The sequence below is a fragment of the Suricata suricatta genome, chromosome 15, assembly GCF_006229205.1.
Source record: "Suricata suricatta isolate VVHF042 chromosome 15, meerkat_22Aug2017_6uvM2_HiC, whole genome shotgun sequence".
NCBI classification, from domain to species: domain Eukaryota; kingdom Metazoa; phylum Chordata; class Mammalia; order Carnivora; family Herpestidae; genus Suricata; species Suricata suricatta.
Genome location: NC_043714.1, coordinates 36,597,353 through 36,625,123, shown reverse-complemented (window position 1 = coordinate 36,625,123; position 27,771 = coordinate 36,597,353). Strand labels below are relative to the sequence as shown.

General features: G+C 40.8%; 1 protein-coding gene across 3 annotated transcripts in view; it reads left to right on the top strand.

Annotated features, from left to right (window-relative positions):
• Positions 1–27,771, top strand: part of RUNX1T1 (RUNX1 partner transcriptional co-repressor 1) — a 138,447-nt gene that overhangs the window by 8,869 nt on the left and 101,807 nt on the right. The window contains exon 1 of one of the 3 annotated variants that reach the window (XM_029923750.1): positions 17,216–17,388. The exons of the other annotated variants lie outside the window; for them this stretch is intronic. Coding sequence (XP_029779610.1) covers positions 17,301–17,388 — 88 coding nt within the window. The 5' untranslated portion in view covers positions 17,216–17,300. Of the gene's footprint in view, positions 1–17,215; positions 17,389–27,771 lie in introns of those variants that run through there. 3 annotated transcript variants of the gene reach the window in all.

Here is a 27,771-nt window from a genome sequence, read left to right as displayed (position 1 = left end):
GGGGGGGGACACATGTTTCCTTGTTGATGGCAGCAGATCGATTGGGTAAGACAATAGAGTCCCATTATTTCACTTCCATTGACTGAACATATTGACATTTCAGGTTTGCTGTTGCCTCAGTGAGCATGATGAAACACTGAAATTCACAGACCAACTGGCCAGAGTGGCACATATATTACTTTATGTCCGTTCTGCCTTCAGGTTACCTTCTTACCCAGGCAGAATGGGAATGGACAGCCCAGAATCCTTCAGAAGGGGTAGAGCTCTTTTGGCTAAGAAACTGACAGGTAGCTTGTCTCAGGAGCATTTTTAATTTTACCCAGAACTGGGTGTCGCGGAGAAACATGTGGAGCATTTTTATTTAAAACTCTGGGATGCAGCCCAACTACGAATCTTGCATATATTACATAGAAGAATACCCATTTTCAGGATTGATCCTTACCTTCTCAGACAGCTCCAAGGAGTAGTTGGTCACATCATCTAGGTGTTACCAGCTTGTGCGTGGGTGATAACTGTGCTTCCCCAGTCTGGGGCACTCAAACATTAAAGCACCTGCTAAAATCTATATCTGATGAAAGAATATGTTAAGACCCCTTCCAAAACAGGTCTTGACTTTGACTTTTTTGTTTCCTGTTTTCTTTTGGTGGGTGAAAATAAAAAACGAGATATATATGTATTTTATGCCCATATACGTGGTGTAGACTGTAACATGTAGAAATAAATAGGTGTATCTTCCTAGCAGAGGCAGAAAAAATAGTAAGTATTTTTGTTATCTTCTCAATATAATCTATCTTTTTATACATTTCACATAGTCTTTGCATAACACAACTAAGTATTAGGCAGAACTGAGTCAAAGAAATTTGAGTCATACAAAAGTGAATATGGGGAAAACAGCAGAAGGGACTTAACATATTTTTTAAAAAGTTTAATGAAAATATAAAACTATCATCACTATGCTTTACACACAGCAATTGTTGCCATCAAGTAGGCAACTGATGCCCTTTGCAGTGTTTAGAACAAAACCAGTCCTTTATACCATTTTCATGAAAATGTTAGGTTTCTATTTGATCAGCAGGTGCTGTTGGGATGAAAGCCATGTGTAAATTTTCAGAAGGCCAAAAGTGTCAATTCAGAAAAGGAAAGTGATAAGAGAAAATGCAATCAGTTTTCCTGTTTTCAATTTGTGCAGGATTTGAAGAGCTGTTTTGTTAAACTGCTGCATCTGCTCCAATATGAATATTGAACTACTTCCACTAAAAATAACAGCCTATAATTTGGAAGCTACTGCAGTCTTTTGTTAGTGTGAGTGGGTTATTTAAAAACAAAACAAAAAAAAATAAAAAAATAAAAAAATAAAAAAAAGACAATTTTCTATTCTGACAATCTCTTGCCTAATGTGCATTTTCATTTGTTGGCACTTTTATCCCCAGCAGATAAATGGTATTATGCAATTAGGACCTTATCTTGTTTGACTATGAAAGAGGTTTCCATAGGTGAAAATCCTGGTAATATAAAAAGGGTTCACACAAAACAAAATTTATTTTTAAATAATCTGCTTAAATATAGTTATTTAAGATCAGATAGCTGTTTCTTACATTCCCTAATACTACAATTTTTTAACTTGCTGCTGACTGTTATAACAAAGTTAACACTATTCCGTTTTACAGGAATACATACTGAGCATTCTGTGATTTATTTCACCTTTTTAATATACCTGCAAATGTAAGTTTAAACTAATCAGGGATATTTTACCTAACAGGGCTTTCAGAATCATTTTTTTCATGCTTAAATAAAATGATTAAATTATGCTTGAGTGCCTGCATACAAAAGCGTTAGCTGCTATAGCACTGCTAATCAAATAAGTTTTATGGACAGGGAAAGCACCACACTAGAGAAAAATTGGATGCATTTTACGAGTGACATTTCTAAGAGAGACACATTCTTTTTAAGTCATCTAATATTAATTAAAAAAACTCTCACACATCTTAAATAATGATACTAAAAATAATACTTCATCCCTTTAGTAAGAAAATGAGTGGCATTTACATATCCAACTAAAACTGGGCATAGAGAATTAAGGTAGGACGAAGAATGATGAAATTTGGATCGGGTTCAGTATTGACCCTGCCCACAAATGCTCTTGGCTTGACTTGGGGCTAGAGAAATTGGTCCAGGGTGAGGTGTGATCCCTCCCTCAGATCAATTTGAGCTATGGCTTCGCACTTGAATGGCCAGACACTCTCTTCACAGTTAAGCCCAGAGTATCCCCAGAAGGGATTAAGGGGAAGACGGACATTGGGACACAGTAGTAGTAGATGGAGGTTAACAAATGCGGTGTCTCTTCTGTAACACCAACTCAAAAGCACAGGTAGAAGAGGCATTGAGTGTGTGTACCTGGGATCACATGTACATGACCATCCAAAGAATAATGCTTTTAAGAAATGTAATCTCCATTTGGACCCCAAATTGTGGCATGTTGTGCTGACATACCTTTCAGAGACCGGGGCAGCCATGTGGGTGTATTCCCTGGTACAGCACCAAGTACTTTGCCCCTCTCAAGAAACGGTACTGGATCACATATCAGTGAAAGAAAGTTTATTTCCTAGACACGTTTGGGATGTGATCTTCTAATGAGCTACTTTGTGGTAAGCCACTTTCAGCGTTGAAGCCTCTGTACCTTACAAGGCGTCAACAGGGGGAAGTTTTGTGTGACTCTTCAAAATGTTCATGCTTCATGAAGTGGCTCTTACATCAGAACCACTGATAAAGTAATGCCCCACGGTTGAGATTTAGAGACCCTCCTGTTTGAAAAAGTTTAAAAACGTCAGTGCTGCTGAGAGCCACTAACAATTTCCCTGACGGTAAGAGATCTACTTAAAAAAAAAAAAACCTGCTTTGATAGTTCTAATTGAAATTACTTCATAGTACAATTCATGAGGGAATAAAGCAGGCATTTGTTTTGGAGATTTCATATTGGTCAGGGTCTCTAAAGCAAATCACCAGTTGGGTGAATAGGGCCTTTAGAATATAGATCTTGTTGAATGAGGACACAGATGTAAAAATTTCCCATTTGCCCCACAGTCTCAGCAGCTCTAAGTACCTTAGGGAATGTGATTGACCAGATTCATTAATCTTTACAGCTGGGTCTTAGACCACTTCTGAGTGTACGCTGACCAACCACCTAGTTGTTGGTCTTGGGAGAGAGAAGAACTGACAAATATTAGAGACCTACTTATGAGCCTGGGGTTAACCTTCACGTAAATTGTCATTACTGATTTTAAGTATATTCTAAACCAGCATTTCGCTCCATTTCAAAGACTCTGGAAAAGTCTTAGTTGCTCTTCTGGGTAGACCTTTTGCCTCAATATGAAAACTGGAGATTTCCTTGTGTCTCCCAACTTAATTACCTACTTTGTTCCCAAGTTTGAATCATTAGAGGCTTTTTTTCTGAATACATGGCTTAATATGCTCCTTAGCAGCCATGATCTGTGCATCCGTTGTTTTCTTATGCCCTCGCCCTGGCCTAGGAATCAAAGTTGGCTGCCAGCTGATAGACATCCTTGGATGTGCCCAGGCGTTTGCCAGTCTGTATCCGTCAATCCTTCTAATCTAGCCTTTTCCATTACTAACTTCTGTTCCCTCATCCTGCACTACACCGAAGCTACGAGGAGTCGGGTTGTTAGTCCCTTTATTGGGCTCATTTGGCACTCTGGAGCCATCTTCTGCCCAACATGCCTCATCCCCAAAGGTCAGCCCATCTCACTTGGTCCTGCTGTTATTTTGATCTCTACATCTTCTTCTTGGCCGGGTCCAACTCCCTGGTCATTTCTTAGGAGGAGAGGGATTCTGCAGCATTTGGAGTTTGCAGCTATGGTTGCATACTGTAAGATACTCTGCATTATAAAAAAGGAGGCCTTGGGTGTGTGTGTGCATTCTCCAGACTGATGGGTAAACTGGATTTCCCTTCCCAGTTCAGTCACTGTTTTGCTGTGTAGCCTGGGATGCAGTCCAGCCTTCAGGTGAATTCTTCAAAAGTGAAACGAAGGGCGGATTCAGTGATCCTTAGGCTTCTCAACCTCTCATCTGTCTGAGTTTATGTGTGATGCCGAGAGGGGGCTTTTAAGAAATTCCCATGGTTAGGTGAATGAAAAAATTTCTTAATTTTGCATTTGGAGCTGAGGGCGCCTCTCATCTCCATATGGCTGGGAAATAGAATCAGTGCAGAACATCAGTATCTCCTCACTCTTCTCCATTGAAAAGAGGTGGCATTCAGAACAGGGAGCCTTGAAAAAAAAATTGAAAAAAAAAAAAAAGAATAGGGAGCCATTTTTTCCACAGCCATCCTGGATCTTAGATGACTGCCTAAAATTTTAGTTGTTACTATACCTTTTAAAGAGGTGAATGATGGAGGAATGAGTCTGTTTATGCAGTGAGAAGGAATTAAATATTTCAGGTTTTGCTCAAGGAAAACAGCCTTTATGCTTTTACCTCGTATTTGCTGGAGAAGATGAACTTGGTTTCTGGGGGCAGGAGTGAGGGGCTAGGAGCTAAAACACGGTGGTGATTAGTTGTGCTTCTGAGGCGTTCCCCATACCCGACTGTCTCAAGGTTTGGACTTAAGTCACTTGGAAATTTAGAAAATGACCTCTCTAAACTGGCTTTGGAGAGAATCGGGTAAGTAACAACTTACTGAAATGAACAAGGACACATTATCATTGGGTTAGGGATCAGTTCTTAAATAAGACTGAGATTATCCTGTTCGCATTGTCTGAAGAAACAGTCTGCTATTGGTTTCAAATGTCCAATTACTACCAATAACACTCTGATTTCATACTTTAGTTTCTCACCAGTTTGGACATTAGTAGAAGTTTAATCCTAGTTTGTGAAATTGTTGATGAGGAAACTAGGCTGGATCTCTTTGGAGCCTAGCAGCTATGGCATTCCTATACTTATGATTTGATCATAAGTTTGTCACTTTGTCATCATCCAGGATGGCAGTAGACACATTGTCCAGGAAGGCTGTAGAAGCTATGGGATTCTTATACTTAATGGTTTGATCATAAGTTTGTTACTTTGTCATTGTCCAGGATGAGAGTAGAAACTTCTGCTTGCTAGGAATATCTGCAGTTGGCAGAACTTGGAAGTTTGTTAGAAATGGAAGCCAGGCGAATTACTGTTGCTTCATTGGTTGTAGAAGAATTTTGTGTTGGCATTCAGAGTTCAGTGGGAAGCCAAATTGAAGGGTTTTTGCTTTTTTATTTTTTTTTAAGTATGTATGTAGTAGTGGGCTTTTGGTTGGTACCTAACTTACCTGGATTGAAATAATAGAGAGAATATCATGAGATGTAATGACAGTTTGTCTAAAGAAGCCCAAGAGCTAGGTAGCCGCTAAGAATATGAGAGGAAACCGTGCAGGAGCAGTGGTGAGCTAGCAGTGGCCGGTGAGTAGAGCCCTGGGAGAGAACTCTAGCTGTCCGATGCTCAGGAGTATTTGAGAAGTCTCTCACTGGACCTTTTGGGGAGCGCCCCTGGTGACACTCACGTAGGAGATCGAAGAGATCTTAGGAAAGAAGATAGGTAATGAATGGTACCTGCAAATGTTGGGGCACAGTTGTGGTGCCAGGGAACCAGCACAGCACTGTGGCACAGAGCATGGCACACGCACATCGGTTGGGCAGACAGAGTATCAGCACCTGGAGTGTCATCCCCCGCCCCCACGTGGATGCTGTAAGCATGGTGCAGGTTGCATTTCAAATGCTAAGTCTTAGGAAGTTGGTGGGCCTATTTGGTTAAAGCGAGATGTACTGTGCCCCGTTCCCTAACCTCAGGCTCTAGGAAGATGTGAGCCGGGAGACAGGTCATGAGAGACTGCTAGTTTATTTCCTGAATCTATGCATATGTTATGTACACAGTGATGAGCAAACACAGCTGGGAAGCACAGCAGATGATATTGGGACTGGAAATGTGGTGTTTATCAGACTGACATAGTAATCCTTGTTTCCCGTGAAAGTGTTCTTTTTAAGTAATGGTTCGGATCTTGTGACTTTTACCACGTGTCAGACAAGTATTCTCTACTACCTATGCCCTTTGCGTACCTGTCACACATTCTCATTCTCATTTCTAGCTAGGTTTATTTAGAAATGAGGATTTGGCCAAATGTGGGTTTGACCTCTGATGGGAAGCAAACATGGACAATAAATTCTCATCCTTTTATTTAAATAAGGATAGGTAGGTCTGTTCAGGTCTAAATGGAAAGTAGATGTGATCAGTCTCCATTGACTTGTCCAAACCGAGCATGGGGTTGGCTAGAGGAAGCAGGTATAAAGTATCAGAGGAAAATATAAATGAGAGAGCAGTGAAATGAGCAACCCATTAAACCTAATTTTCTTATTTTTTGAAAGTGTTTATTTTGAGAGAGAGAGGTTGCAGGAGCAGGGGAGGGGCAGAGAAGGAGAGAGAAAGAGAGAGAGAGAGAGAGAGAGAGAGAGAGAGAGAGAGAGAGAATACCAAGCAGGCTCTATACTGTCAGTGCAGAGCTCAGCTTGGGGCTTGATCTTCTGAATCTTGAAATCACGACTTAGGCCAAAGTGGGACTCTGAACTGACAGAGCCACCTAGGTGCTCCCTAATTTTCCTATTTTTAAAGAAAAGCATATGCTCTTTGGGTAGTCCTAGTAATGACTCTTTTTAGATTATCTGAAAGAAAATTAAAATGTTTACTCTAGCTTGTCAATTGGAAGTACTAAATTACTAGATATTTAATGATTGCCTACTGTGTATAAAGCCATGGGTTAAGATGGAGGTGGAGTGGGTAGTAGGTATGCATGCACATGTACTGTACACATATAGTGACTATACATTTAATTCAGTGTGCTCCGTTACCACTGAAGATAAACACACTCAGGTCAAATAAAACTGCTACCTAAGTTGGTGAGCCTTAATGACTTAACCGATTAAATGCTACACTAAATGAGATTAGGGGGCGGGTGTTGAGTTAGAATTTCATCTTGTCTTAAAATAGGATTTATCAAAGTGAAGTTATTATAATGGGATTGTGAGCAGTTATAAAGTAGGAATCTCTCTCTCTCTCTCTTTCTCAATGTGGAGTGCAGAAACCCAGATGTGGAAAAGGCTTTCGGAGGACTATGGGGAGGGGGGGGTAAGTTGGCATGGAGAGAGAGAATAAAGAAAAGAATGTGGCTGTATCAAAAAGGACACATGGGTGATTATTGGGAAATAAACAGAGAGATCATAAATGTCTTGAGTGTGAAGCATTTTGATTTAAGCTTTACCTTCTGAGCAAGCTAGAAGTTTTCCACACTATGTCCTAGGGGAGCCTTCAGGGTGTGACTGGACATGAAGGCTGCCCAGCTTGGGTTCAGACCCTTTTATTTTTGTAAGCAGAATAGTCCTGCTTTGACAACAAATTGCTTTACATGTTAGATTGTCTGAGTGGAGTTCTTTTGGGCAGAGGATGCCATGGTGAAATGGATCTCAAAGAAGCCAAAGTAAAAACAAAACAAAAGTTGTGGTAGGCAAGGGGAGACCATGGACCCAAGTAAAGTCGTGTTTCTCAAGAGTTAGGTTTGATGGTGACCAGTCAGACGGATGAGAATGAATGACTGGAGGCGAACCAGGCAGGAAGCCTGTGGCAGCAGCTCAGATTTTAGATATTAGTGAGATGATCAGGATTGGGTTTGTAGGACACAAAGGAAGAGGCAGATGGATGAGGCATTGCAAAGGAATAATAATTAGAACTTGAATCTAGGGGTGAATTTAGAGAAGCAAAGTTGACAACTTGCGTTATGTGTCTAGTGCAACTCGCTTGCCAGAATTTAGAATTACTCTATGTTTAAGGAGAAGCTTTTCCACTCCTCATAGACTTGGAGTCTCATGTGACTCAGAGTCACAGCCTCCAGAGAGAAGCGTCAGAGGCCAGGGGTACATCCCTGCTCCAGGGATTCCTGTGGTCTAGCTACTTGTGGAAAACGATGACAGGGCTGTGAAGTGGTAGGTGTTCCTTGCAGAGTGGCTGTCGCATGAAGGATTTTTATTGATCTCGCTGGGACTTGACTCCCTTCTGTGCTTTGGCTTCTTGCATGAATTTTAATCTGTTCTGAGATCCCTTGCTTTTTGTAGATACCTCTGGGCCACCTGGGGTTAGAAAACGTGGTCAGGTGGGTGGGGTCCGGACCCTAAACTTGCTAGCACAGCAGCCTAACTATTTTACATTTCTCGAACACCAAACTTGTATTTGCAGGATAGTTTATGAAACTTCATTCAACTGTAAAGTCACATAGAGGAGAGAAGACCGGGAAGAGAGAGAGAGTAGGAGTCAGGAGGAGTCCCCGGAGCAGCGGAAGCGTGCTCTCGAACCAGTGTGTCCCCGACTTTGTGGGGCGGGGGAGTGAGAGTTGTCTCCAGAGGCCTTTGAACCCGCGTTCATTCCTTCATTCAGTACCCCAACTGTTGTCTGTAGCCCGGACACTTTCATGCTGTGACATCTGTCAAATATACTTTAAATTAAAAGAACAAAAATGTCTTAAAATTTTACTGACGTAGGAGAAACTTGTTTTTATGTGTTTTACAATCAGCATATAGTAAACAAAATACTATTATATGAAGGACCACGACTTTTTGTTTTAAAATAGAGGCCTCATATTGGAAAAGTAGAGGAATTCCTCTTATAGGTTAAAAGACAGTGTTAAATCCTTAAGGTTAAGTTGCTTGCTAATCATCTTCCCTATTTAAGGGATTTCTGTTGTTGAAAGAAACATCGGGGCACCTGGGTGCCTCAGTCCATTGAATGTTTGAATGTCCTATTTCGGCTCAGGTCAGGGTTCTTGGGTTCAAGCCCTGCACTGGGCTCTGTGATGTCAGCATGGAGCCCACTTCAGATCCTCTGTCCCGCTCTCTCCTTTCTGCTCCTTCCCTGCTCACTCTCTTTCTTTCAAAAATGAATAAACATTTAAAAAAAAGGAACAATAACAAAAATCTACCAATTTCAGCACTTTTACATCTGGTTCATCAAGATAATATTATTTCAAGGTCTTTCATTTTGTTTTGTCCAGAATCATTTAATTTGAAAATACACTGGTAGTTCTTTTTTACTTTTTGAACCTTAACCAAATTTGGAGTTTGTGGTTTTGTTATAAAATCTCTCAGAATGGAATTTTGTAAGACTTTTCCCCTCCATTGTCAACTGTGCTTGATAAGAATTAGTCACAGGCAGTCGGAAAAGGACTTCAGCATAAAACCAATCTATAGTGTTTAATAAAAACGAGACCAACTTACACGAGTTGATGTGGAATCATTCCTGAGATGTACTGTGAAGTGGGAGACGCCGGGAGCAGCACGTTATGTACCGTATGCTACATTTGTCCAAAAGAATATGCATATGCTTCTCCTTGCAGAGATAAGTACCAGCATCTGACGACAGGAATTGCTTTGGGGAAGAAAGTGGGGCCCAGGCATGGTGACTGAAAGGAGACTTTTTGTTGTATGTCCCCTTGGTCCCTTGAGCCTTTTTGCAAATCTTGTACCTGTTTCACTCACTGTAAAGTTAGAGATTGCAGCATTAGACTGGGATTGGCTGGTTTGGGGACCCTGCCCTTCTGTGGGGAGAGTGATGCTTCAGTCTTCTCTGCCAAAAGGCAGTGGAGTGTGCAGGGGAAGAGGCCCAGCTCCCTAATGCTGTCCTACTCGCTGACTCTCCTTCCACTCCCCTTGTTCATCTGGAAATAATTCTCATCTGGATAATCATGGCATGACCTCATAAGGTTGTCATGAGAATTACATGAGGTGTTATGTATGGAGCATAAGTGTTAATAAAGGCTTGCTTATTCTTAGAACATGACTTGGCCGCTCTGGAACTGCCTACCCACTATTCTAGAAACCCCTGTAGGACCTTCTCTTCTCTCTGGATGATCCTTCTCAGTCACCTTCCTTCAGCAAATCCTTAAGAAAACCTCTAGCCCTATTTGATATCTGGGGATATAGAGATATTCAAGGTACACAACACTCTGATTTGCTAGATCTTTCTCAGCTCAGCCTTAATTAAGACCCATTTTGCAGGGAACACACTTTGTCATCTCCCAAGTCTCAAATGAAATCACTCTCTGAGGTTTTCATAACATCTCTTCCTCAAAGACTGGATTTATCACATCCAACTTTTTGCTACTATCCACGTGATTCAGACTTGTCTGCTGGGACAATTGGGGTCCTATTTGATGCTCTATTAAGTAAATCTTTTTTGAAAACTTATTTCTTGAGCTCAACTTATGTACTTAGTACCATCCTGAAATATTCCATTGCTAAAACCAAGATATCTTTGATTTCAACTGCGTGTTGTTTCCCTCCCAGGTTCTTTCTGTCTCGGCCTCCTTTCATTGTGTTCTCTTATCATCGAATGTACAATTTATTACTGCTATATTTTGTCTTGTAAGTTTCTGCAACTGAAAAAAAATACAATCCCACGTGCACTGTGAGCTCTAGGCAAACTGAATACTTGCATATTCATATGTGCACATCTTAACCCAATTTATTTAATTGAACTTTATTTACCCTGAAGTTCACAACTTGTGAACTTGTGCGTTTTGTAAGGGTGAGCTCCCTGAAATTGTAAAGAAAATACTGTATGTAGAGACGTATTTGTGAGCTGAATCTGTCCCTTTGGTCAGGAACAAAACAGGGCTAAAAACCATGTGAGTGGCTCCTAGCTTCTCCTCTCCCAGATTGCCCCCACATTGTCCCTTTCTCTCCTTTCGCTGCCCAGGACTGCTGTTTTCTGGGCTGAACACTTTCCTCCCAGGAACCACCCCCCTCCCCGCCCCCCATCTTATCTTTTCTGAGGTTGTACGAGGTCCCAACTGGTCCTCTGGCTCCATGAACCAGCCTTACAATGGGGAGAGGTACCGGATAGGATAACAGGTCCGTTTTCCCCCAAGATTCTGGGACTCAGGATGCAGAAGCGAGTGAAAATACCACTTTTTTCCTTCCGGGTAACATTTGCAGCCGCTGTTCCTTCATGCAGGTGGCTGAGCAATTTCAGACAGATGTGCATGTGTGCGGAGGAGGTGGATTGGAGATCTTCACAGAGTGAAGTTCACATACTGTCTTACTGAACCCTCACCTGGGAGTGAAATCACTTCCTAAAGCACTCCTAGAGGCTTCTTCCCTTGCCCGATGGTCACCCTACATGGGTGTTGGGGCAAGCTGAACCTAGCTTTATTGACTTCTGGGTTGCTCTGTTCTAGGAATCACTACCACTCTCCTCAAGCCTTCAAATCCTACCACCTAGCAATTTCCCCCATGAACAGGGCCAGCCACACAGACTGCAGGTGGGATTTAGACTAAAGTTCAAGTGGAAAATTATCAAGACTCGTGACTGCGCTTAGAGTGGTTGCTGTTTAGAGTAAAAAGGATACCACAGTTTTAGAAGTTTCTGAGGCGGGGTGTGGGGGTGGGGAGGCAGGAAAGAAAGAGGAGGAGGAGGGAGAGATGTTAGCTGATGAGGAACAGCAGCAAGCAGATCGCGTTTGCACCTGGACACTTCTAGATCTCCGTTTTGAGATGTGTGACCATCTACCAGGAGTGCAGATACTTTTCCAAGTTCCATTTTTCTTTCATGTGAAAGTTGCCAGTGTGGAACAGATGCCTTTATTTGGAGAAACCAGTCTTTGGAAATAATTGAGTCTCTCTTCTCTTATCCCCCGGAGATGATCTTCCACAGATGAAATTAGATGAGTAAAAAAAAATATTTTTTTTTAAATCACAAAACATTAGTTTGTGGTGCTTTTTACTTTTCACTGTAAAATGTTTTAGGACCTGCGGTTTAATCCACATGTTTTGTAATTGTTGACTGATCATAAATATTTTTATCACTATTCATACAGTAGTAACTTTCAAAAAGGAAAACTTATGGTCGAACTAAGTCATTTTTGAGTAGTGATCGAATGCTTTTACTTTAATGCTTGAAACCACCCTATTAAAATAGGGGATACCAGCTTTCTGCTATCAGATGGTGGGATCTTAGCACATGGGATAAGATAGTGCTTGCACTAGGAACCCTGAGATAGGCACTTTATAGGATTCTCTTATATCTTCAAATCATCCTGTAAGTTAGGTATTACTATCCCACTTTAGAGATTTACATTTGAAGCTTGGAGAGGTTAAGTGACACATTCAAGGTCAAATAGCTGATAAGTGTAAAAGCTGAGATTCTAGGCCACCAGGGCATGCATGCCCTGAGCCCAAAGTGGTCAGCACATGTAGGCCACAGTCATTTGAGGATATTTTGTTTTATTGGAAATGAAATTATATCTGTAACACAGGAGACACTTGAGAGCTTCCTACTATTAAAATAGCCTGGTTCATTAACTTGCGGGTCATCCTGCATTGTCGATTTGACTAAAAATAAATGGTAGATCAGTCTCCTGCCTTCTGATTAATCTATTTTGTAAAATAATATTTGAAAGATTTTAAAATAATGCTTTATCACAATAAGAGAAAAAGGGCTTGAAGATAGACTAGATAGTATTCGATCATCATTTATACCTTTGCTCACTCAGTAACGGCTTCTGTGAGCCAAGCGTGGTGCTAGGCACTGGGTATGAAGACTTGAATAAATATGGCCCCCTTCCCTCATGGCCCTTGTGATAGAATGAGTAAAGTCCATCAGGGTATGTCTGAAGGCATACAGAGAGAGAATAAGGTGAGATCTCTTTCGTATAACAGGAAACTTTTTTGGTAAACACAGTTGGGAGCTAAGTCCATGTGTAAAAAGTACTAAAGTGCATTTACCCCTAGAGGCTGTATGGACTTCGGCTGCAGTTCTTAATCCTGGTGTCCTGCTGCTCAGTGTGAGTGGGAGGGCTGGCCTCACAGCCCAGATGCCCTGGCTGATTCCCATACAAACCCAGCCATGTGTAGAACTGGTGGGAATGGGCTCAGGTGAGCAATGTCTGGCAGGTAAAGGTTGCCCAGCCAATGTGGATCATAAATGCCCTTACACTTAAAGGAGACAAGGTGATCATGGGCCCAGGAGTGGTCAGGGAAAGGTTTATGAAGGCCTCGGGGATTGAATTGGGCTTTATAGCATTTCAGTAGGTGGGTTTCATTTGTTTTATCCTTTTTATTTGGGCTACTACTAAGTGCCAAGTACAGTTTTAAGTATGGGAGATAGAGCAACAGACAAGACCACTGCTCGCCGAGAGCTTGCAGTTTAGGATGGGGGAAGGGAGACAAGTAATAACGATCTTAATAAGATTATTCCACATAGTGTTAAATGCAATGACAACTAAACATCAGTGTTAGAGAGGATGATGAGGGTGCTGGTGCGGTTGGTGAGACTTTATTTTGGGTGGTTGGAAAATCATCTCTGAGGAAGGCATACTTGAATGAAACCTCAGTCCGAAAAGGACCTGGGCATGCAGCAATCTCTGGAAAGAGGCCTGGGGTTGACGGACAGAACCATAAAGATGAGATAATGCATTGTATGGGGGTTACCCAACACAGAGCTCCACCCTTACAGGGCATGGTTGGAACAGAGACCGAAAGGTGTAGGTCAGTGCCAAATTATGGAGGGTCTTGAATATCAGCATAGCACGAGACTAAGGACTGTGTGTTTCTATGCCTGTATCAGGGGATGCGCAGGTAGGACAGGAGGAGACTCTGGATGAGTTTGTTCTGGAAGGTTAAGGAAGCTTGCGCTATGATGAGGGACCATCAAGTAACATAATGTCCCCATCACTTCCTGTTGGAAATTGAGTGTCGTCCTGAAGTGTGGCATGCACAGTACTTGGTTGACCACTTCAGATCTGAGTGGCACAAGGGGACTGTCCTGCCAGGAAGATCATGGAGGCTTTGAGAAAGGTAAACTGCCATCCGGTGTCAGGGACTATACTTATTAAGGTGATGTATTCTAAGTCAGATATGATAGCTCAGGTTCCTTTTTGTGATAATTCCCCTTGGAAAACAAAACTAATTGTATTTTTATTAATGTGAAGGGATGGTCTTTATTACTATAAAATGTTTTTATGAAAGGAAAGAGAAAAGTTAAGGTCTGATTCAATGCATGTTGATAGAGAAGCGTGTTTAAAGAAAGGTTCATTTGTGGAATAACTCTACGCATATTATTTACGAAAGGAAAAATTACCCCAAATGTTGATATAATTCTCTAGAGAAATGTATTCAGGCAGTGAAGGGATTCCTGGCAGTGACTGAGAAGCCCAGTAATGGGGAACTGCACTTGATCTCTTTTGAGGTTGATTCTGATGTGTGTAGTCTTTACATCCTATTAAATTTTTTGAAAGATAAACTGATACAAGAATGATTTGCCAAGGCTAGCAACTCTTCCTTTTAAAACCTTGGCTCAGTGCACACGCTGAAGGGATGGGGGAGTAAGATAAAAGCATTATAAATATGAGGTTAACTGAATTCAAATAGAAGGTTCTCTCAAGTTATTGCATTCCTTAGAAAATAAATACATTGCGCATATGGTTAAGATTGATCAAAAAAGTATTCTGTATGCCAGTGATTACATTCCCATCTGTGATTAAGGTTTTCTGTCTGCATCTGGTTTTCGCATTATATTTCTGTAACAAGAATCCTTTATATAGCAGAGTTCACTTTCTGTATTTTCTATTAGCTGCAGCTTGAACTACTGCACGGATCGTAGATTTACACATGTGGTTTTCATTACTTCATACCATTGAGAAAAAGTAATATTTGTTTGGGAATGTATGTTTTCCACAATTTCCATGGTAATACAACATGTTGAGCCTTTTTAATAACACTCTTGTAGAACTACAAATTGTTTGAGGCATTCTACTCTTGGTGGAGCTCAGCTTTTAAACTTTTCTCAGTGAATGTTCCCCTCATAATGATGTATAACACATTTGAAAGCTGAGGATCCGAACAAAGCAATGATTAAAAATAAAGAACTTCTACTATGATTTGCAGGTGAATACAGTCATTAGTGTAGAATACGTATCACAGATCTCTGGATGTATATTTAACCGTGTTTAGCGCCATTACTTATTTTATTATTATTTCATTTTGGAAGACCATTTAATGTGCTAGATGCACAAAGCACAAACATAGTACTCCAAAGTCATTATTTTAAAAAGTTTAAGCAGCGCTTTTTTTGATTATTCCATTGATTTTGATGCAGCGTTTCATATGTAAACTAGTTTAGTGGGGAAAATTCTCATGGGTAACTTTAGTTGTACATTGTATATTATTTGAATGTGTATTTCTGTGCCCTGTTAACATTTGAGAATTTATAAACATGCTGCACATTTAAAATATTTTGCAACACTATCCTCCTGCCAACTTTTCTCCATTCACTTCAGAATACTCTGATTAAAATAGACACAAGTTAAAAAGTGAAACCATATCTTCTACCTAGGGGAAGGGGAACCATTCGTAATTGAGAAATTATCTTTTAAAGGGAGCTTGTCCACACAGTAATTTTATATGCCTCGACACTGAGATCTACTACACCATTTTTGTTAATAAACCTAGATATTAGTCACCATGTCGCAGTCATGAGAAGGAAGAAATAGACTTAGACTCTGGAAGGTTTGTATGTGCTTTGCCTTTTTCATTTGTCCAGTGGAGATTATGAACTATGGCCTACACAGGCACCGTCCACGCTCAGCAGTTTCTCTGATGTCTTTAGTCGGTGTTTGCTGAAGCACAAAATATTATAAAATATCATCTTTGAATCTAAGAAAAGTAGCCATTTTCTTCTCTTCCCCCATAATATTTATTCTCTATTTGTAAAATATCCTTACCTTAGGATAGAAGCATTGGAAATAGAATCGGGTAGAAACTTACCCATATTTCTATCTTCCAGGAACAATTATTTAACATCTAAATGTATTTCTTTCCAGTCTGCCCCCTTCCTTGCACCCCATTCCACCCCTGGAATGGGACTGTTTGCACATGCGTACATATTATCTGTGTATTTTGGTCATTTTCTTATTGAAATTTTTGCTTTATCATTTGTTCGTTACATGGTAAGCTCAATGTTTCCAAGTCTGGGCTGGGTGTCCTTACTGATCTCTGCAGAGTTTCCAGGCAGTTTTCAATGAAAAAATGCCTAGTACTGTAATTTTCCTAAATGTTTATTTAATTTGTGCCATAAGGAATAAGGAGCAACTGATTGCATGATGCAGAGTGATAATGTGGCCAATAAAGGGCATTGACTGTTTTTAATAGAATCTGCCTGTTTATATACATCAGGTTATATTCGCCAGTTTTAATTTCTAGGGAGTACTTTGGTTTCTTAAAAAAAATAATAACAATGGCCTTAGTAAAACTTTTTGAGACTGCTTTAATAAATCTTTATTCCTTTACATTTACTGAGTTCCTCCCTTTTGTGCATATGATTGTGCTTGAGTTTTAGTTCATAAATTATAAGAATGAAATAGTGATAATTCTTTCTACACATAGTAGCAGTAGTAATAGTGGGTGAGTAATAGGCAGCCAATAACTATTTGAGAATGGATGAATGAATGAATTCTAAAGCTGCCAAATCTAGCAGGACAAATGAGAGAATTTGGATAACTTGAGAGAAAAAAGGTAGAAAGAAGTTCATTGATTTGGTAAAATGGTTCACCAATAATTGTTGTTACTAATATTTTAAAACTACACAGGTTATTTGTGATTATTATCAGTTGTTTAAAAACGATTAGAAAAAAAACAATTAGAGCAAATAATGGCAATGTTTAAATTTCAGAACAGTGAAACAATCTGGACACCACTTCGTTTTGAAATCGAATTGAATGTGCATGTAATATTCTGTAAAATAAAATAAACACATAACGTTTCAAAGCATTTTCTAAAGAAACTACGGTCTCTGACAACTTATTTAAGTTTTCACTGAACAAGGTAACAATCTAACACATTCTTTCAAGGTATTTACGTGCATGTGTGTTAAACCAGTCAGAGGAAGAGGAGTGGCCAGGTTGAGGAGGGATCCTGCTTTGAGTCAGATGCCTGGAGTTTCAAGAGTCTTTTAGAACATGTCATTACAGGAACTGAGAAATGGAAATTGTTTTGGACTCTTCTGAAACTAGGAAGAGCTTGTATCTGTTTCTTAATGCAAACAAAACAAAACTGGTGTAATATTATCGTGTAAGTGGTCGGGTGTGGTACTTCAGACTGGTTGTGATATATGCGTTTTTTTTCCCCTTTGTTGTTGTCAATAGAAAAGATTGATCTCTGGGCTGGTGAACATAATATCTGTCCCAGTCCGAAAAGGAGAGAGGAAATTAGCAGAGCGATTGGTGGAGAATGATATCTGTCAAAAGAAACACTTGGAGAGCACTGAGTTTAGTAATAGGTGACTGCCGGAAAAAAGGGAACTTTGAATATTGTCAAGGTAAGGAACAGACAAATATTTTGATTTTGCAATGTACCTACCCCCACCCCCAATCACTCTTATATTTTCCCCATACATTATAATCGTGAAGATTTTTTTTCTTCTTCTTTCCTCTAGTGCCTGTTAAGAAAGAATCTGTGTTATATATTTTTTAAAATTTTGTTTTTGAAGTCTTCGGGTATGGGATTGGGCGGGGATCAATCAGCCTGGCTGTGGGAACTCTTGTTTGATAGCTTTGGGTCTGAAGATCTCAAATGATCAAGTACCAAATTTTTTTCCCACCCTCTCCTTGTTGGAGTGCTTCTTGCCATGTTTCATAATACATCTGTTATAAGCTGAGCAATACTTGGAGTTAAAGAGTAAAAGCTATGCCATGATTTCTGTGTTTATTGTAACTTGAGATGGTGTTTTTCTGAAACAGTTTGTTGACTAAAGAGGGAAAAAAGTGCTTTTCAATTTATTATTTCTTCTAATTGATCTGGATTTTTTTTAACTTTTAGGTGAATGTTACTTCCTAAGCAAAATTCATCTTCATAGGCACATTAAAAAAAAAAAAAAAAACAACCCAAATCTAACTTCAGGAAAACAGCAAATATAAACTGAGTATGTTACCATTTGGCAAGAGACTTGTTAAAGCTTGCAACATTTCAAAATGAAGGAGGACCCTGAATTTTGGGTTCCAGAGAGTTGATGCCTCCTGTAGCCAGCTCAGTTTTAGGTTTAGTGGACTTGGGCAGAAGCACAGATGAATAAGGCTGAGCTGTGCCAGGAAAAAGTTGAGAGTTAACACAAATGTTGTGTAATATTGGTTGGCACTCTAGGGATTGGGAAGGGAATTTTGAAGTTCTTTGACTGCCTGCCTGACTACATGGAAAGAGGGGTAGCAAAATATTTACCATCTGTGGCCATGGTTCTGGAAACATCGCTGCTGGTGCCCACCCCACAGCATCTACTCTTGCAATTGCTACAAATACTTATTGGCTTGTTCTGTAAGTTTCCAAGAAGGCGTTGGCAAATGAAGCTGTTTGTGTTTGTGAAAGACCATAGAAAATGAAATGATTTTCCGTATAATTACAGAATCCTCTGAGGTAGTCTAAATCGTGATTTAGTTTCTCTGTATTTCTCTTCCTTTCATTCCCTTTTCTTCATCTTATGATGATCTTTTCCAGTAATTAATGAGAGCGAAGGCAAGGAATTCAGCTTTATGAAGTAGCGAAGACCTCTCTCACCTGTTTCTACCTTCTTACCTCATGTACTCTTGTTACTAAAAATTAGTGTTTTGTGAACTCACATCTTGGTTGACTAGACTTCTCACGTCCAAATATAGAAAGATGTCAATATCTTAAAGGAAATAAATAATAATAATAATAGTAACAACAACAACAACAAGAGCAGCAACAACCACTGCTTAGGAATTTGTTTCTTTTCATCTTCTATCAAAAGAAAGCACTTGTTTTAAAAGAGAATATAGTTGTGCTTTTGGCCTTATATATCTGTATGGGGGCTCTTAATAATATGATCAAATAGTCTAAGATGCAGATTACCGATGGAAGAGGATATTGGATTGAAAAACTAGGGCATATGCTGCAGATCCATAGAGTCTTGGTCTTTACCCGCCCCCATCCCATTACAATCCTCTTCTCCTCTGGTCATGGGGCTCTGTTTGTGGCCTGCTGGGGAACCATTGTAGCAAGGAAGACCCATATTGAAAGCAAAAGTGCATGACAAGGACACACATTTAAAAATGACTTAATGCATGTCATTTGTTATAATATGCAAATACTGAATGGATAGCATCAGGTATCAAACATCATGCTGAGTTCTTTCTTTCCTATACGTGTGTGTGCATACATCCTTAAAAATATGTGTGTACACACACAGACACACATACACTATTTATATATATCAACATTGTGTTGGCCTGTTTATAACCGTTGGGATAACTGTTGAGTTTTCCTTCTTATTATGTGGCATTGAAAATTTTACTCCTAGTTATTTCTTCCTTTTGGTAAAGGTAATGGGTGTGTAGAAATACAGGGTTCAGACTCAAGTTGACTCAAGAAGTAGAGAAGAACAGAAACCCTATCCTTTAAATTTGCAAACACCTGGAATCCATTGGGTTCCTGGGGTTGTAATTTGGAGACAGGAAAAGTAAAGAACTAGGAGAAGTTGAACAGTTGGGGCTCTAAGTGGGAGCGGCCTGAGGTGGCGCCAGAGAGTCTGGTCCGTGTAGTGAGTTGGGGGGGGCAGGTAGTCACCAGGAGACAGACCCGCTGCAGGGGTGAGGGTGGGGGGAAGGTGGGGGGCACGGGAATGATGCCGAGCTGAGTGGACAGCCAGCAGTTTAGGTAGAAGCTGGTAAAGGCAAAATGCTGTTTCCCCCGTGTGTTGAAGCATGCCCAAAATAAGCATAAGTCTTGATCCTCTAGAATGTGATTTGAAGCTAGACTCCTTTGTGAGGAGTGGGTGGATTTAGGACAGCTAGGGAGTGGCTGCTCTTCAGCCACAAAAGGAAAATACTAATACTAAGAAGGGCCCAGTATTTGTCATATTGAAAATAAAAAAGATTCACTGGCTGCCTGAGGATGCCAGGGGAGTAGCATGGGAGACAATTATGACGGGAGAAACTTCTGTTGCGGAGTGCTGTGTATCTGTGTTCAGATCGTGGGGTGACATATTTATGCAGTGCTAATGTATAGGTATTGTATGGGGTTCAAAAGCCACATCTGTATTTTTAAAAAGCATGATTTTTTCAAAGTTAATTTAAATGGTGCAGTGCACCTTTAAATATTGTTATCTTTATTAGGAAAAGAGGAAAGTGATTTTCTCAAGCAAAATTGCTGGGTTTGGAGAGCATCTGTGTGTATTTTTAGTTTTTCTTGGTCGTGTTCGAGGGGTCTGAGAGCATTAATGGGCTTTACCCCACATGGAGCCTGGAGCTTACTGCAGCCCTACACACTGATCCCAGGTCAGTGTGATGCGTGAAATCAATTTATTTGAATCTCTTTGCCTCTATAGGAATTTGGCAGCATGCCAGTTGTTTTCATTTAATGTTCTTTGTGTTGAACACAGACAAGCAGGCACGCTTTTGTATTCCTCTCTCCTTTGGTCTGTGTCTCTTTCAGCCAATATTTTACTCTATGGATTTTGAGATGAAGGAAGAATATATTATTTATATGATTCTAATCATTGCTTAGTGTGTGTGTATAAATGTACCACTTTCATTTCTTTTAAGGGGTATTTTTTATATTCCTGAGTTTTCCTGGTGACTTCCTTTGTACACAAATAGAGTTTTGTTTAAATGAGATTTTTGAAGAAATGTAATAAACCACATCATAAGTGGTATTTGCTTTGCCATAATGTCCATTACCAAAACCGAAAATAATAATATTAGTTATACAACCCAGCGCAGGTTTAATTTGTGAACTGGACTATCCAAATCATTTCTCGAGGAGGTTTTTTGAATTTTTTGAAGATTTACACTTTAATCAAGCAACCCATGCTAAGGAAAACAGGATTATTATTTGGGTATTATTTTCTTTGAATAACTCATCTTAATTAAGACACCAGTGTTTTGCAGAGATTTGTTGTATATGAATTTTTGTGAGGTTGCTGCTTTCGGTTATTTATTTATTTATGTTTTGCTTTTGAAAAATTGGGGGGTAGTGCCTGGGAACTGCCACAGCCCAGAGGTTTTTATTACAAATAGGCTCAGCCCTTTCTGTGGATGTTTTTGTAGGGAGGATCTGTTTCTGGGTCAGCTTTAGGAAGAGGTGGAGAAGGAAACGGGGGAGAGCGGAGAGGCGAATGTTGTGTTGATGCCCGGGGCAGTGCTTGCGGAAGTTGATATGCAGAACCAGGGAGCCGGAGCGGCCGGGTCAGGCTCATACCCAGAGCCCCGCTTCCTTGTTTAATTACCTGAAGAGCAAAACAGTCAGCCTGAGAGTGTGTGAAAACCCAGTATCTCTCGCGGCCGCCTGGCGCTCTGACATCCTGCAAGGCCAGCCCTGTCTGTCCGCCAGCGTCAGGCTGGCTCCCGCCCTGGGTTCCTTTCTTTCTGGAGGCATTGTGTGGAAGAGGGTTTGGTCAGGAATCGGAGGTTCCTGCCAGTGCCGTGTCCCTGCTCTCTCCTTCTGGACGGGCCCGACAGACAGATACACTTCTTCTTTTTTTTTTTTTAATGACTTAAAACTAGGGCTCTTTTCATGTCACACTCCGGCCTTGCGTGATCTCTGTCCAGGCCACAGATGTTAACCAGTGGAGCACCGGGCTTACTTAATGTGCTCCTGTCCTCCTGGTTCCTGTCATAGGGTGTCCTATGTGCGTTGCCTTTTTAGGTCAGACTCACTCGTAGCTCAGCGTGGAACTCGTAGTTCAGAGGTTGTTTGGATGAGGCAGTTTTAGAATCTTAATCTGTCCATGAGACTCGTCCATCTTGAAATGAAGGTGCTAGAACTTTTAAGGTTGGGCTTTTTTCTCCCCTGTCCTCAGAATTGGAACATAGACCTGGACATTTGCTATGGGAAGAGGCACACCCTTTGATGAAGCTGGGGGTGGCGAGAAATAATATTTGGACAGCAATGTGTGGCCAATTTGAGGATCGTATAGGATAAATATTCTGAGGAATGCTTGGAGTTGGAGCCATTTGGGAGCTCCCTAGAGGATAACAAGATGTTATCTTACCAAGAGGAAATCCAGCAGGTTCTTTATCCACAGTGTGGGCTGATGAAATGTCCGCATGGTGGGTGGGGGAGCAAAGGTGATGATGGTGGGGTGGTTTCCTGCAAAGGGAGGGGAAAGTGTGACTACACACGCAGTGATTCGGTTTTTCCAGCGACTTCGTGTGGATTCTGTCATGCCGACTGAGGGGCATTTACCCTTCAGATGCACTTACATGCCTGCCGTTCATGTTAACGGGAGTTGTGGGGAGATAAAGGGAGCAGTGTGCACCTTTGCCTTGTGCACGACCATGGCTCCAGGGAATTGATCCCATTCTTTGCAAAGAAGAAAGGAATCGGACTTTGTAGGGAAGAGTTGGCTAGGAATGATTCTGAAAACTTTTTTTTTCATATTGTATCTATGGAGGTAATGTCAATACTTTATGTATTTGTATACCACTCCAGTGAAAAGTATATGATCATTTAAATAGCTGGACTAGCCCAGGGCGTCTTGTGAGGGAGCTGACATCACCATGGTCTGTTACACTCCAGCGTAGACAGCTCGCTCAGAAGTACTGTGTACTTCCTCTGGCATGTGCGTGTTTATTTATGTATCAGCCTGGTGCGGTTCTTTCAGAGGATTTCTCTTTTCAACATCAACGTAAATAGGAAAAAAAGAAAATATATAAATATAGGTTAAGCCACATTCAACATTCCTAATCGGTGTCCCCCTCCACGTGACAGACCCTAGGCGATCCCCACCTCGCCTCGCCGCCTTTCAAGCTCTCACTTTTTGGTGGTTCTATCCAACTGGAGCTTTCTTAAATCCAAGTAACATCAGTGCCATTTGTAGCATTAAGCCTTGGCAGCAGAGAGTGTATAATGTGAGAAAAAACTTGGAGGACTCTGAAAAGTGAATGGAGAAGAGTTGTGATTTGCGGGTGGCGGCAGGAATTACAGGAGAAAACGCGAACGGGCAAGCGGGGTTGGCGCCTTGGCGCTGCATGTGCTCCGGAAGGGTGGGGTGAAACGGCAGGAAGAAAAATAGATCTGTGGGAGAAGAAATTGGGAGGAGGTGAATAACCCCAGAAAAAAGAAGGGAAAAATCCATATTCTGTTAGTAACTGTGGGCTTATATCAGGAATGAAAACAGGACATCTTGCATATTATAATGAATAAAAAAAAGTCACAGAATTTTAACAAGATTTCGGTATATACAATTAAGAATAATCTTGTAGAAAGTCAGAGTGAGAAGTTAAAGTTCCATACAGAGTAAAGGAAATGAGCCGAGGTTCCTAGGTTTGTAGCCACTGTTCTGTGTATTTCAGAATATACAGCATACATTCTAGTCTGCTTGGTCTTGTGTCAGGAAGGGGGAATGCATGATGAAACCCAGTAGGGTCAGAGTAAAACATTAATTAGAAAATGTACTTTGGTGAAAAAGCAGATGCACTGCACTGGGTAATATTTGAACAAATCAAGCAGTTTTGGAATGAAAATTTGTAATGGAATGCACAGTAGCCCAAAATCATTTTTGAGTACGTTTGCATTTGTTTACAAATGTAGCAAATTAGTGTGGGTGCATAGATTTTGATAATTTGCAATGTGGAGAGATAAGAAGTGGAGAGTTTGTTAGGGGTAAAAAAAAAGTAGTCTGAAAAAATAACGTGATGAAAAAAAATCTGGGACTTTTTTTTTTATTGCTGTGTATTTGCTCCACCTGGTGGATTTTGTTGAAAGTGTCTTAATCCATGTTAATGAAAAGGATACCCTTTCTACAGTTTATAAGAAGATGAATCTTTTGTTTTATTTTTGTTGTGTAAAATGGTTTTATTCCTTTCTAGGTCAAAACACTTATCTTTTGTTCAGTTCTTCCATTGCATCGTACGTAATATTTATTGTTTTTTGTTTTTCTGGTTCAAAATGTAATATATGCTCATTTTAGAAGATTTGGAAAACAGAAACATTTAAAAAGGAAAATAAACACGATTTGTAATTTCACCATCCAGAATCATCGCATTGTTTTTAGGAACAATGTGATCAGAAGAAAACCAGTTTGCCTTTATGTTTACCTAAAGATATGTGGAATGTTAAATATTACGCCAAAGTATGATGAAGACGATTATAATTATTTTTGGACAAACACTGCCCTTAGAATTCCCAGGCTCCCAAATAAGTCTGTGTTTAGCAGGAGCTGCTTTTATTAAGCTGCAAGTCTACAGAAGGCGAAGGTAGTGGAGATGGAGGGTGCCTCATGAATTCATAGGGCTGCTCCTGGGGGTGGGAGAGATCTGTGGTTCCCTGGGCTTACACAGATTGCTTTCTGTGGAAATCTTAAGGATTCAGTTGTGCTTTGATCATCTTATTGTTTTCCTTAGGTTATTCTTTTTTTCTCCTTTCGCCTCTAACAGCTCTGTAACAGAAGGTGAAGTTTTGAAAACAGTGTCTCCATATGCAAGGGATTTGGAGACCTTTTTATTGTCTTTAAAATTGTCATTCATAGTCCTCATTAGCATTTATTGTTGCAAGCGTACAAGCAGAAAATGTGAAATTGGTATGTCATGAATAGCCCCACAGAGCTCCCGAGCCCTCCGATTTCGCCTGCAGTGTGGTGTGGGCTGGGCTTTGAGGGAAAGCTGTCCAGATGGCTGCCTGCACCGCGCAGAGCGGCAGGTTTTGTCTCTGGTGCTGGGAGGAGGGAAAGTTCACTGGAGCGTGCGCCAGAACCCTTGCGTTTTAACAAAACTAACTCGCCATTAGTCAGGATGGGGAGGTGGTGACATTGAGACAAAGGTTTTCCATATAGTGTTACAGTCCTTGTCAGATGGATAAGGGCTGGGCAGTTGGGGTGTCTTCTGGATTATCCGCGTGATCTGGGGAGTGATTAAAAAGAAAACAACGGGAGGAACTTAGAAATGGTAACTTACTTGCAGATTTGCACGCACGTGTGTACTTTCTAAGATCGATCGCTTTTATGTGAAAATGTTCTTATTTGAAAAGACAGAGTTAATGTAGCTAGTGTTCAGCCTTGTGGATTATCAAGGAAGTGTTTTCCTCTACAAATTTTAATATACTTTAACCCCTTGCTGGTGCCTGCGGAGTCATTTGTATTTAATGGTGGTAGTTAGGTTTGAAGTTTGCATTTTAAATAATAGAGCATCCAAGCAATGTAAGTGCTAAATCTGTTGGAGCATTTCAGACTGCTTTGGAATATTTGGCATCAATAGTCAAAAGTTGTTGGTAGAAAAGAATGACCATATATTGTGATGTTTTAAAGGCATTGGCACTGTCAGAGATACTTTCTAGTAATGACAAATATAAAGTTTGCTTATTTCTATCAAGTGATAGCTTAAACGGATTTCTCTTTGCAGTAACACACATACATGTGCCCTCCATCCTTAGATTACGAGGACACACCTTTTCATTCCTGTGTAAAGAATACTTCACCCAGAGTTAAGAATTCAGTACATTGCTTGAAAAATTGTTGGAATGCTATAAGTAACCTTTTATTCTATAGACATTGAGGATCAGGGAGAACAAAAACCTCATAGACAACTGTTTGGCTTATCAGTGTAGGACATCACGATTATATAAACACGTATCGTGATTGGAATGTTCAACTTACAGTTCTAAGGCACGTTATTAACTCATTCTAACTGATGGAGATAACAAATCTCAAAGCGACCTGAGCCCTTGAGTTTGACCTGTCATAAGTGAAGGGAAGGGGTCATGACTTCTGGTTCTCGACCTGCCACTTGCCCTGGTGGATGAGGGTTTCTCCACAGACCATGCAGCGTGTTCTCTGTGGGACCCTGTGGTGTATGGTGCTCCGCCATCTAGTTGCCAATGATCCAGGCAGTGAATCTTCTCTGCCTCTGTGATGACTGGTACAATCACCTATTACGACAAGCTTCCTCTACCCAGCCGCCTTGCTTTTGCTTGATTCTGTCTTCCTGCCAGCACGTAGGCCCTCTCAGTCCCGAATCACCCTTGACCCCGTGATGTTTGTGCACCTTTCAAATTCTTAAGATGGTGGTCAGGTCCCCTGTCCCTTTGTCATTTAAGTAAAGTTCTCAGGAGCTTTCCTGTGGGTGGGCTGAACGTTGAGGCGCAAATACTTGCCAATCATTTCCTCAAAAGGAAATACTTGAGGGAAATAGTGTGAATGTGTCTAGTTGTTTACAAGAGACCTTTATAGAACGGAGTGAAGGTGACAGATAACCCCTTACCTTCGTGGAATCCTTCGGTGAACTTTTTGACTTAACTTTTTTCCCACTCCCCTCACTTCTTTGTCACTGGCTGTATCTTCTGTTGTAGCCTAACTCAGACATAAACCAATTGTCTTCCTTGCAGAGCATAATTGGCTTTATCTTTGTCAGAAGACAATCTACTGTGGCTTTTATTTAATACAGTTTCATGTGTCTTTCAGAGGCAGAAACAAATTAATGTACATTTTTATTAGGTGTTGTATCTATTTAATTGACTGTCAAAGTGATGAGAAGTTAGGAAATCATCCAAAAGAGAGGTCCATCTCCCTCAGCCCAACAGCTCACACATTAGGTAGGTTTGCCCTGTCAGTGGGATGCCTTTAGAAAACACTAATAGCTTCCAGCTGGGTGGAAAATCAAAACCTTTGGGGTCTGACAAAACTAGCAGATTTGAATTTGAAAGCAGAGCTAATGCCCCCATTTTATTTTTTACCACTCGCCCATAAAACATTATTTTCCAATATGTCAGCCTCATTTGGTGGCCAGTGGTCTGAAATTGAAAGTGGAACAAGCAAGCAGAGAAATCTGGACATTAGCGAGTCCGCCCTTTCAAGCTGGTGTGCCACTTTGTGGAAGGGTCTCCCCTAAGAGCAGGGGGGTCTTAATGACCATTCATCAATGCTCGTTGGCTGATCATTGAGTGCCTTCTCATTCAGTTTATCAAGTCTTGCACATAAAAAGTCAGAATAAGCCTTATTCAGCTTTGTTAAAGCCAACTAGGAGTAAAATGCTCCATTTGAACCCATTTTGCCCTTGTTTTTTCACTTTGTTAATGCAGCCCTGCTTAAATGAGTGCCTTTATTGGGTCGGTTAGAATATCTGAAACTATTAATTCTCTTGTATTGAATAGCTGGTGGCAGGCCAGAGCAGATGGGGTAGGAAAGTATTTGGTTGGGTGTATTGCTTTCAATTAGGATCAATGAGGTTTTAGATCCTTTGAATTAACTCACTTAATACCCACTGTGTGAAGTCACAGTGTATCACAGCAGCCCGCTAGAAGCGCAGGGGAGAGTTGAGAAGACCTGTGGAAATGCTTTAACTGGCATTGGCCCATCACCAGTGTAGAGAGCTCTCACCACTGCTGAGGGCTTCAGTAGACTCCTAGTGCCCATTGGTTAAGTCAGGCTCCAACAAAGGAAAAATCTGCATGACAGGGCTCCTCTGTTTTGGAAGTAAGTGGAAGATACCTGAGAGGAATGCAATCCCAAGGTGCCTTCCTAGGATCCCAGCTCACTGTCAAAAATCAACCAGGGCGCCTGGGTGGCTCAGTCGGTTGAGCCTCTGGTTTCAGCTCGGGTCATGATCTCACGGTTCGTGGGTTTGAGCCCCGTGTCGGGCTCTGTGCTGACAGCTCAGCGCCTGGAGCCTGCTTCAGATTCTGTGTCTCCCCCTCTCTCTGACCCTCCCCTGCTTGCGCTCTCAAAAATAAATAAAAAGCATTAAAAAATTAATTAAAA